Below are 12,665 nucleotides of genomic sequence, written 5' to 3' on the forward strand. Positions count from 1 at the left end.
CATTTTGAAATCAGCATATTATTAGCACCTATGAATTTACACTTATTCAAAAGCCCTCACATTAATTTCCTATGCAAATAAGACATTTCCTAGACTTGTAAACTAAATAAGCTTTAAAAACTGGAAACAATTGGGGGTTAGGGGTTAAGAGCAGTATTTAGTCCTGGCAGACTCTTTTCCTTCCCTTCCCAAACTCAGAATTCAGTTCTCATATCATGTACGAACTGAAATTACAGCTCAGAGTGGAAAATTAGGACCTGACCTTGCAAAACAAACAGCCTCCCTTTGAAACATGGCTCGAAGACATGCAATAAACCCCAGCAGTGCTGTCTATAGTGAGGCCTGCAGAACTGCATTGATATTGCTCAATTAGCTGTGAGAAAAAATGCTAGCAAAAATGGAAATAATCTAGAACAAACAGATTAGGTCTGGAGATACCAGTCATAATATTTTCTTCCTTCCTGTATTCTCCCAGCCTTACTGCTCTCCTCCCCACCAAGTATTTGTACTAAAAGCAGATTTTCCATCTTCTCTCTTCCCAACTAGCAATCTAAGAGGGGAAAAAAAAAAAGAAAATAAAAAAGAAAAAGATTTACAATCTCTTCACATTCATTATAAAAGTTTCCAGGCACAATAAACCCTGTGGGCATGGAAAAATATAACGGCGTGTCTTCATCAGGCTTGAGGTTGCTGGGGAATAATCAGTAAAACATGTTCAGAAATCAGAGGAAAAGCATGAAAACATTTCAGAGAGAAAAAATCCCACCACATGATGCAAAAGGATTGTATTTAGATGGAGGAAGGAAGACTGGGGAAACAGGGCACAGGACTTTTCATGAGTAGAAAGAGCTACTTAATTTGCAGAAAAATCTATTGCAAGCAGCTTTTCCATCTAATCAATTAGGTGCATGTATTACATGGAGTGAGCAGCTGTGCCTTGCAAAGAACCCCACTGATGTATCTTTTGATTCTGGGAGATCACACACGTTAGCGTACACAGAAGGAAAACTCTGCACCCTGCAACTTTAAAGGTTTCCAAAATAACCACCTGGGCACCAGAGTTCTTTGTGGTACACTGTACTTCTAACCACATCAGGAACACACATAAAATAGACCAATAAGGATGTGAAGTTGGCCTGGCCAGATACAATACACAGTTCCTAGAGCAGAGCTGTGTTGTTGAAAAACATCTGAGTTCACATCCTCCCCCAGTTCACCTTGTTTGAAATTTGTGACCATTTCTATGGATAATTTTTCATCCTTATGAACCACAAAGATCAACAAGTTTCAAGTAAACTCAGCTGGTGAAATGTTGTCTGTGTTGGATTTCAACTGTTAGTTGTGAATTCCTGAAGAATTACTCATAGTCACCTTCATGATGCCCTCTTTGGCCGTGCGCCTTCCTCAAGTGCTAACACTCAGCAGGGAGCCAGTGAGTAGCACCCAGCCTTTGAGAAACCAGAGAGAAGGACTACCACAGGCTCTGTGTGGTGTCTTGGGAATTTCGTATGCCCAAAGGATGAAATGGTACTAAAATACACTACAAATTACTGATGGAAAGTTGGTGCTTTGCCAAAGAAATCTGTCATGAAAACTGACAGGTTAAAGACATTGCATGTGCTGACAGTAGCAGCAAAATAACAAAAGTCCTGAAGACAGTGAATTGTTTTTTCATATTTCTTTTTAGCAAATACACAAAGAACAAAATATGTTTTCATTAAGCTCATGAAATGGGATGAGGCTTTCCAATTACTCCAGGCACTAAGGAAGTTCAATAAGTACTGTGAGTTATCAACTAGAAGAATTGCCATCACCAGCAGACCAAGGATCTTTCCTGTCTTGAGGACAGAACCTATGTAAGGGAGGAATAACGGTCTAAATATCCAGTAACAGCTATTTGCAACTAAACAACAAAGGTATTGAAATAGATAGATAAACACAATCTTACCTGAGCAACAAAGCATTGAGATACAGCTCAGAAGAGCTTATGTCAACACTCATTGGGCAAAACTCTTTTCAGGATAATAACAATGAACAGGTTCAAAGTGCTAAAAATAGCTCCAGGCTTTTTTCCTAGTGTGAAGAATTGGAACCAGAATCAACTTCTCCCTCTTGATGGGAAATACACTGTTTTCAGGTAAAATTAGGGTAACTGCAGGTTCCTCCCCACTTTGCACATTGGATTGACACTCCTGCCAGCCCAAAAAGGATAAAAAGCACCCCAGTCATGACAAAAACCAGCCACCAGCATGATTATACCCTCAAGTCTAATGCAGTTAGTACACTGTGATATGGGCAAAACCAAAACATTCTTCCCATTCATTGCTGCATTACTAGAACATTACAGTATCTACAGTTATGTATTATGAAGAATATCACAGACAAATTCAGTGTAAAAGTCCTCACTATGAAAAATTAAGTCACAGATGAGGAAATGAGTACTCTCCAACTCACATGGTTGGAGAGTTGTTTCTGGGAAGCACTTAGAGTCAATTCCCAAGTAGAGAAAGGCATTTTGAAGAATGTAAATCTACTTAACAGAAATAAATAAGGATGTTAGCTTTGATTTTTTTGTCCAGGTGAAAGGTAATCCAAAAGGTCTTAAAGTGGCAAAGCTCAGGAAACAGCTGATCTCACCACCTGCACTGGTGAATAACCAATTTACTTTTGTCACCTAGAAGAAAAACGCAGCCTTTTAGTCACAAAGGCAAATCTTAGGAAGGTTGGAGAAATGAAGAAAAACATTCCAATCTGAAGATAATGATCCATCCAAATAGGAAACAGCCCATCCTCACTGCCATGTTAATTCAAGTATTGCCTCAGCCTATGCTCACAGACAAATCCTCTGCTTAAAACAAACTGGTACTTTAACTCTGAGCGAGCTGCCCCAGCAGCACAACTCAAACAGGAGGATTCTTGCCCTGCCAATCAGCAAGGCCTTAGCTAAGGAATATCACTAACCTGGTCACTGCTGCACAGCTGTAAGAACATCAAAAAAAAGAGGAAAATAAACAACCCACAAAAAAAGGGCCACACTGAGTGAGACTACAGATCATCTACCCGGTTCTCATGCCACTTAGTAGTGGCCAAGATAAGAATGCTACAACAGGGCAGGCAGGGAGCAGTGCTTCTCCAGAACACTCCCTTAGCTGCCAGCAACAGCAGCCGGGGGATTTCCTGAGCCAAAGGTGGTGGTTTTGCACTTAATAATCCTCTGTGAATTTTTTCATCAGTGCAACAAAGCAAACTTAATAATCCTTAAGTGGAAAGATAACTTAAGGAACTCCAAAAGCCACAAGAAGAAATAAAGGTAAAGGACTGGCAGGCAGAGTTAGAAACTCAACTGTCCCTGGCAGAAAGAAAAAAAGAAAACCCTCACACAAAACTTTTGTCAAAGTTTTATATCATCCACTACCCTTCGAAAATCAAGAGTTTCTCAACAATTTTTCTTTTTCAGTTCATACAATCGAAAGATAAGAATCTTACAGGCAGAGCTATTACTCAAAAGTTCAAACATATCAGTTAAGAATGTGGATTCTCCTACACTGGGAAGAGCCCAAATGATGGGGTTTTTTTCATTAAAATATTTCAAAAGAATAATTATTCTTTTGCAATCTCAAATATTTAGGGAGATCCTAACTTAGCTGGCAAGCCATTATGCTTTGGTTGGACTTCAGCACAGTATTTATTTACCATTCTGACAATACGTAAAAGGAAATGAAAGCTTTCTCCTGTTTTTCAGGCCTACAGAGTCTAACAGAACTCTGTGATTTAACAGAACAGCAGTGATTTGATACAGCCATGCTAGACTGAAGCTATAAACATGTAACAGGGCACAGCTCTTTTCCAATTTCAGAAGCTTCCTTGATTTCTTCTCAATATTATGCTTTTCAAAAAGCAGACCAAGAATAAGTGTTTTCAAGTATTTTTATTTACTTTTTTTTTCTAGACACTCCCTAACAGCAGAGAGTATGAGATCAGTAAACACAAACCCAGTCCTGACTATCAATGCTAGAAATGTGGGTGCCATGAAGCTCCTACTAAGCTGCTGTGTTTGTGTGAAGCTCTATTCTGTCACTGTCCTATCACATACCAACAAACCTTAAGATGTGCTCTGTCTCTCCAGCTCTAGGAAGGGGAAAGCAGCTGTCCTTTCACTGCTGTCTAAAATTTCTTGACTGAAGAGATTGTGTTAATAGTGTAGGAAGGTAGAGGTAAAAAAATAAAAAGAAAAAGGTTGTACCATCATCAGGGAACAATTTTATTATCTCATTCTCCTACCCGCTGCTGATTTCCAAAGCTACAATAATTTGTACTGACAGGATTCCTGCCAATTCAAGACAGTATTGGTTAATACTCATTTCCCTCTGGTTCTTCATGAAAAAGATACCAGCAACAATAAGAACACCACTGCTAGCTACATTCCTAATTGCAGAATGACTTCAGTAAGTAAATTAACATTTTAAAAATTATAATTCAAAGAACCAAACTTTTTCAATATATAACTCCCAAATACTGGATGGCTTGACACCTGCAACAGATGACAATTTTTACTCATTATCACATCATAGTGGATTTCAAGATTCTAACGTTAACTAATTCTTAATAACTCCAGAAAAAAATTAAAGTTATTTTCATACTGGGCAAAAATTATCATTTACAGCACTATCACTATTTAAGCATTGTCTGAGTATTGAATTATTAGCAGTACTAATTTAATGCAAACTGATAGAGTGCAGTACAAAACTAGCTCTCCACAATACAGTAAACAACTGCTCCTTAATTAGAAGTTCTTACTTCCCCTCCCTGTCAAACCTAGCTGACACCATCAGTCCTACTGATTTCAGTAGGACTATCACACAAGAAGGAATGTGCAGATCTAGACCCTTCCATCCTGATCTACGATCAAGAAGCACGAGTCTAAGCAGGAATTTAACACTTACGCTTCCACAGTTGTTCTTACAGTCTGTTCCTCACCATCTTCATCTGAACTGCTACATGTTGCATCAGAGTCCAGGTCCTTCTCCACGCGAGACAGCAGCCCTCCAGTAGAAAGTGCAAACCCCCGGATTTCACCTGGTGCAACGCTAACTCCGTTCTGTACGTCCCCACTCAAACTACTCTCCAAAGTAGTCGCACTGTTTTCTGGCCAACCTTCAGTGCACCTGAGGGAGCTACTGCTCAAAAATCTGGTTGGCTCATGGAAAAACTTCATTCTCTGAAGTTGATGTTTCACGAAGCATTTCAGCTGCTGATCACAGTGCTTGATAACATGCTTTGCCAGGAGCATTTGTAAACGCTTCTGAGTTCTTTTGGCGCGACTGATTTCCATTTGTTGCTTAGTGACACACTGGAGTAAGCGAGCGTACACCTCCTCCTGGGTGCAGCTCAAAATCCCTTCTGAAGGCCCGTGAAGAATTTGGTATAATAAATCCCCTTTTATTGTTTCAGCGCAGACTTCCAAAGCCCTACCCAAAAACCCATTCTTCTTGTACCATTTACCATTTAAAAGTTGCATTTCTTCTGCATTACTGGATTCAGTTACATTTGAATCTGAGAGTCTCTGTGTTCCTGCTAAGTTCGGAGATGCGGCCTCTGAAAACATTGCCCCTTTGACCTGCTGCTCAGGTTCTGAGTGACTAATCTGACCAAAGGATGTGTCACCACCATTATGTAATGACTTTCTCATCTTGGAGCAGCCGGGCTCTCCTGCTTTCATTTGCTTACCAGTTTTGTTGCTAAACGCAGAATTTGTACTCATTAACAAGATAGACTGATAGCGCTTGGAGGCTGGTGGGGAACCAAAATGCTGTACACTGAAGATATCATTCCTGAGGTTGGGCTCAGCAGTGGGGAACCCCAGGACTGAGCAAGTAATCTGTGCGATGGAGTCCTCTTTTATCTTCTCTTCCACTGCTCTGGAATTTTCCATGCACAAAGCTGTATCAGACTCCATAGCTCTAGAGGACAAAGAAGGTGACAAGTGGATACCATGATCTTTTGTTGATGCCTCTCTGAGGGCTGGTGTCATTATAGCTACAGTAGGTAGTTTACAGCAAACCTGAAAATAACATGGGCCATGTAAATTTTCTCATTTTCATGACACAGTACAAATACAACAACACTCTTAGACATTCCATTCTTTCAACATTTCATCATTATTCAAAGATTCCATAAAAAGGATGTTATCTAAAGAACACAGACTACACTCCCTCCCAAGTCAAACAAGAACACTCTCTTTTTATTTCATTCAGAGTTTTTCCACGTGCAATGAAAGCCTTTACCTCTCAGGAGAGTAACTGTTCATACCTCATTTCATTTCTGATCCTATCAGTCTGAGAAATAAGACTCAAAAGTTCAGGACTGTCATCTCACCTTGCCCAAACTGAAAAACACGACCATGAACAACATGACTGGCACTATTGGGAGAAACATATTTACTGTAAATCTATATAAAGCAAGCATTTGATTAATTATTAGATATTCTCACAAATACACATTAGAAACCAATCATCAAGGTTAATGCTTCCAAAACACAGAATTCCAAGCTCTAAATGTTTTCTACAAAAAATAAAATAAAAAAATCTTTCCCATGCCTTTGTATCCATTTTTATTCATCGGGCACTGTCTGTGCAATTCAAACAAAATATTTTTCATAACAATTTGAGAAAAGACATTTTTTCTTTACAAGTCCTTTTGCCTGTGGTTTGCCATTAAATGAAGGGTTCCCAGACTTTGAGATCAAAAGACCAGCGTCAACCTTCACCCCTTCTTGCCAGCAGCTGTGCTGCCAAGTCATACTGTATCTGTTCCACAGCCTACACAGCAGGAATCACTGCTTTACACTGTACTTACAGCTTTGTTTAGGAGATGGTTAAAGAAGCCCAGTGAATGATTTAACTGAACATGGCCTGCAGAAGACCGAAAGATAAGTTACTGTCAGGTCTCTATTAAGAAGCTAGAGACAAAACCAAAAACAATAAGACAGCAGTAACAAATGTGAGCGTAGCACAGTAATGCCACAGTAAATTCTCTGTTTAACCACTGTACTACTTGTGCAGTACTTCCACTGCACCCCTTTTAATGTCTCCAGTTTCTCTGATGTCCACAGCAACTGCCTAGCTCAGCAATTTTTAATGCACAGATCCCATAAGGGGTCGATGATTCCAAGACTTCCACATATGGACCTTAAGAAAAGCAAACACCTTGTCTGAAGCCTTATCTTGTTTATAACTACAGGTTTTTTACACTGAAGACGCGAACATTAAAGGGAGATATGGAAACCTAAGGAGCTGAGAAGTATCAGTCTAGAAACTTGCTCCTTAACTCCCAAAACATGAAATAAAACAGAGAGCCACATGCTCCAGCACTGCCTTACCTCTCTTGGTATGCTGTATTCACCTTTCATTCCTCCACATGTACTTCAACCATGAGGTTCTTATTCTCCATACATCACCTATCCAGCATCACCGGGACCAGGTTTGGTGGTCACACTGCTAATCCTAAATGATACTACTAAAATCCCCAGGATTTTAACCTTTATCAATAAGCCAATAACTTCAGCCTACCAAGGAATCAGGACAAAGCCCTCCCAGTGGACAGCTGTTCAGGAAGAGCCCCGTTCTAGGATCAGGAAATGCACTGATGAGTGCTGGAACCCTGAATCCTAAAGGCTCTCATGACTCAGTAATGCTCTCAGCATCTGGCTAACTCATGGCTTTGTGTCTTTCCATTCTTGTAAAAGCCAGCAGGCCCAAGAATTTTTAAATCCAGAGGAGTATGGATTCAGACACTTATGCCTGCCTGCCCTCAGCATATGGCAAATAACTATAGTAAGTCAGAGCAATTTAACAGAGCTAAAACATAAGTGGGAATGAAGAGAAGCCCACAGTTCCTCTGTGGGGTTACTTTGAGCTCAGGAGTCCCCATGTTTGATTTGTCCCTGGGAATGTCAAGAACCTCTCCCAGAAGAACATCAGCCTGGTATCTACATACACTGAGCAATGAGTTTATAACTGTTCCAAAGTTTACTGTCCACATCCCTCAGTCTGAGTGGTTTAACAGGTTGCTACTCCTGAAAACCAGAAAACATTTACACTCAGCAGAGCTGCTGCTCAAGCAACAAGAAGTCTGGAGATATGGAAGACATACCTATATGAAGATGGAGAGGCTATTCAAAAAACTGGCAGCACAAAAATTACACAGCACTTTGTTTTAACTTGATCATGTTCCCTCAAATATCACATACCCTTCTGGTACAGTTTCAGATTTCCAAAACTGCAATGCATACCATTAGCAATTTTTTTCTTTGTTTTTTGTTTAGTCTGGGGGACTTCTTTCCCATTCTTTTAGGGGAAAGAGAGGAATAAATCAAAGTACCATCAAATGGAACCACAAACAGTAAACTAAAGAGCTCTGACAAAACACTAATTAGGAGTGCCTGACAGAAGACGCTTAAATTACAATATAGCTAAAAATAAATAAAATGCTTTTGAATAGGGAAATTGCTGAATTAACCCCTTGCCCAGCAACTTTCAATCCTCACAAAATGTTTCTGCCCTGAGGACAGTAATGTGAGACATTCAGGTGTGTTCACCTCACTTCAGACTATAGACTAAGACTACATAAAACCTGTTACTGTCCCTGTCTCCCATTCTTGGTATTTCTCCAAGAAGTTCATACACACACACAAAAAGTCTTTGACATATGAGCAAAACAAAGAATCAGCTGCAAAAAAATTATAAACACATTTTAGTACAAGTACTTGGCTCAACAAGAATTGTACAATTTTCATTTTGACACATTTTATTTCATTTTGGCAGAAAGCTGCAAAAATAATTTCACTCCACCCTTATTGGAAGTGAGTTTCCAAGCCAAACCTACTATCTTTGGGGGGAAAAAACAGAACTAAAAGCACAGAGGGAGGGAAGACAAGTACTGCAAAATGGTATTCTGGAAGAGACTGTATTTGCATTCTGCAAAAAGCTTTTTTGTCATAGGTAAACCATTTCAGGAACTTTTTCCATTGTGCACTAGTTGAGGTTTCAAAACCAGAACAGCTGAAATGCTACTAAACTGGCAAACAGTTTGCCTTTCATCTGCTGAATACACACTCCACTTAAAAGACTAAAAAGTATTGCAGAAAGAAAAGCTGACATTAAATAAGTACCGGGGAAGGGAAGAAACAAGTATCAGACATGCACAGTACAGCAACTGATGTTTAAACTGACTTTATGTTTATCCTCCCTTAATGCCTTAATTACCCAGGAGGATATAGCTGGGAATTGCAGTTTATCACAGCCCGACCCTGCACCCCGGTCCCTTCTCTCACCACACCTACAGGTCCCTGAGCCCTCAGTGACTCCTACTCCTCTATCTCTCCTCTCCCCCTGCTACCTCTGCTGATTTCTTAGTCCTCACTTCTGCCTTATACCCTTCCCTACCAGGCTTACCTCACCAGAATTTGCCTAAATCCTGAAACTAGTGTGTTCGTGTTGGTGATTATTGCTCCCTATTAAAAGAAACACAACAAAACCACCCACAAACCTGCCAGCACTCAGGGTGGCATTCCCTCCCTTCCCAGCTTTTGTTTATGGTCCTTTCACTTTTTGACTCTTCCCCCCCTTGCATAACACTATCACTTTGGTTACACAACACTGCAGACAATGTTCTGGGGGATTTTTGCTTAGGGAGAGGATTGCTTTGTCTTCTAGTGGATTTTTTGTTTGTGATCTTTTCGTTTCCAATGACAATAAAACTCCACTTGCATGGGCCTTTGTAAGGCTCCTCTGTACCACCCTTCACTCCTTGTAAATTGAGTCATCCTTCCTCATCCCAAACACGTGAAACTTTCTTGATAGTAATGAGATTTCTGGAGACTAGGGTAAGATTTTTATATTTCTTATTTCCTTTTGCTTCGAAATTCAAGGGCCTACACAGAACACTTCAAATTAATATGACTATTTCCAGTTTACTCACAGATTAACAGTGTTTCAGATAAGCCAACTTCCACTGTTTTTACCTTGTCTAGAAGGCATTCCAAAAGCAAAGACAAGATCCTGGCAACAGACAGGATCTGGTGAAACACCAGAAAATTAAGCTCAGCAAGAATGCTCTAAAATACTCTATTGCAATTTTCAATTTCAAGAGGCTTTAAGGCCTCTTAGACACAACCTGCAGAACAGACAGCAGCTACAGAAGCAAGCTTGATCTGCCCTCAACACAACTGACAAAACCTGGTTTCCTCCAGCTTTGTGCTGTTTGCCCTGTAATCCCTGGCTCCTCTTGGAAAGCCTTCCTGATAATCACTGGACAAAAATAAAGTGCTCTGGCAGACAGGCACTACTGCGGCACTGCCTCAGCCAAGTGCAGTGGGCAGGACTGACCCTGCCCAGCTTCTCCAAGCCTTGCCCTGGTGGGAGGCATCCCCTGGGTATGTTTTAACTACCACTCCCACTTTTCGTTAAACCTACAGGATCATAGTGATTCCTTAGAATAGAGAGAACAGCTCAGTAGCATAGTCTGCATTTCCTCACAGAACAGTTTGCAGCAACAACTGCAAAAGAGGTATTGGTCCCACTGGGCATGTCCTCGTTAGAAGTATCAAAGGAAAAGGAAAGAAGTCCATATTTAACACATCTGGGACTAGCCTTTAAAAAAAAAAAATCATCTCAGTAGGTAGCTTTTGTTTTCAGTTCAAAAGCAGCCCAGTTACTCATGACATGTATTTAAGCATTTTAGTGTTTTGTTCTATTAATAGATTGGAAGAAAAAACATAAACCCAAACAGGATTATGCAGGGAGTCTCAACTTTCAGAAGCACTCAGTGTGTAGGCACAACTATCCAGACAAAACTCCAAACCCCAGTTTTGTACACTCCAGAAGATATAGGCACAAATTCCTCCTCTTTGGAAAAAAAAACGCCAAAAACCAACACAACAAAACACACATGCACACACCCCCTAAAAAGGATCTCTCTTTGAACACCAAGAGAAACCCATTTAAGACAGACCACCCAGTTCCAATCATAAAAAAAACATCAAAAAAAGGATGTACTTCAAGTGGAACTCATTAGAATTCCTTTATGATAAAATCCGTGACTCGGGGTTGTTCTTCTCCCAGTTCATAACTGCTTCTAAACAGAGAATCGGGTGTACCTCCCAAGTTTACTACCACAGCATCAACTAACTCCTGTTCAGTCTATAGTACCATTCATTTGAAGTAATTTTAACATATGTTAAACACTTCTTGTATTACAACAGGTGCATCTGTAAGTAGGTTGTACATATGTCTCTAACAAATATCTGCAGTACTTTCCAATCCATCATAAAGTCCGTACCAACATTTCAGTTCTCCTTTTGAATTTCAGCCTTTGAGGAGAGGGCCATAAAACCCGGTCTTAAACAAGAGACACTCGACTCTTAGACACTAATTAAGATGATTGGAATTTATACTCCCCAGAACATTTCCCAGGATTTCACAACATGGACGAATAAGGCAGGAGAGTCCTAAGGCACACAGACTGCTTTCTGAGCTAGTACATCTACCAGGCTTTATCTAGTTTAATTTTTACTATTTCCTTTTTATTAAAGTAAGCAGAAAAAGGAATTATTTGCCTTTTGACAAAAAGCACACTTTAATCATTTGGATTTCTTTTTTAATTGGCTCCCATTGGAAATTGCAAATCCCCATTTTTAATTTGCTTCCCATTGGTGAGGGGTATGGAATACCTCAGTCACAGCTACTTTTTTTTTTCTGTGAGACGCTTCGGAATTTTGCAAGCAGGGAGCTTGCAAAAAAGCGCATGGAAAGGCTTGCTCAAGATCACACAAGAAATCTCAAGGCAGGCTGCGGGACACACCTGATCTGAGCTGCTCCCTAGAGCTTTCCTAACTACTTTATATCAAGTATCCAGCTCTGTAAGCGGTCTGCAGTCTGGGAAGTCTCGGCCAGGATTACTCCGAGGCAAAGGAATCTCTGTCCGTCGGTTCAGGTTGATTGTCAGAGAGAAGTTTTGATCCAGGATTTAAATCCCGGGTGGGACACTCGTGGCGGGCGTGGGTGGCCCCACCCCCTCCCGCGCGGGCCCCGCCCCCGCCTCAGCGCCACCGGCTCCGCCCCGCCGCGCGCACGGACCGTTACCACCCCGCCCCCACTCCGCGCATGCGCACCCGCCACTCCCGCCGCGGGAACCAACCGCCGCCCGGCCTCGCCGTGTCCCCACCGCCTCGCCGCGCCTCGCCGCGCCCCGCAGCCCGCCCGGCTGTGCCCCGCGGAGCCCCGCGCTTGCCTCTGCAGCCGGCAGGTTCTCCGCAGCGGCGCCGCCGCCGCCGCCGCCTCCAGCCCGCGCGGCGCGGCACCCGGCGCGACTCGCACTGCCGATGTTGAAGAGTCCGCGCCCAGCAAAAGCGCAGCGCGGCGGGGCGGAGTGTCCCTCGCTCCTCAGGGGGAGGAGCGCGGCCAATCCGGCGCGCCGGGGGGCGGGGCCTCCCGCCATTGGCGGGTCCCGCCTGACGCGGAGATGGCGCTCCCCCAGCCTCCCCCCCGCCCGCGCCAGGGCCGTGAGGGAGCTGAGGGGATAGCGCTGTGCCCGCTGCGGGAGGTGCAACTGTAACCTCCAGCATGGGTAAATAACTAAAAAAAACCCCATAAACACACTAACCTTCC

General features: G+C 42.0%; 1 protein-coding gene across 7 annotated transcripts in view; it reads right to left on the bottom strand.

Annotated features, from left to right (window-relative positions):
• Positions 1 to 12,420, bottom strand: part of KANSL1L (KAT8 regulatory NSL complex subunit 1 like) — a 59,316-nt gene extending 46,896 nt beyond the window's left edge. The window contains exons 1-2 of one of the 7 annotated variants that reach the window (XM_027677987.1): positions 12,289 to 12,420; positions 4,944 to 6,061 (exon numbers count right to left, since the gene is read on the bottom strand). In XM_027677987.1, the coding sequence (XP_027533788.1) occupies positions 4,944 to 6,031 (1,088 nt within the window). In that variant the 5' untranslated portion in view covers positions 6,032 to 6,061; positions 12,289 to 12,420. Of the gene's footprint in view, positions 1 to 4,943; positions 6,065 to 11,859; positions 12,080 to 12,169; positions 12,187 to 12,288 lie in introns of those variants that run through there. The other 6 variants (XM_027677986.1, XM_027677985.1, XM_027677990.1 and 3 more) reach the window with 6 other exon arrangements.
• Positions 12,421 to 12,665: the final 245 nt, after the last annotated feature.

The sequence above is a fragment of the Neopelma chrysocephalum genome, unplaced genomic scaffold (assembly GCF_003984885.1).
Source record: "Neopelma chrysocephalum unplaced genomic scaffold, ASM398488v2 Primary Assembly neopelma1_44, whole genome shotgun sequence".
Classification (NCBI taxonomy): Eukaryota; Metazoa; Chordata; class Aves; order Passeriformes; family Pipridae; genus Neopelma; species Neopelma chrysocephalum.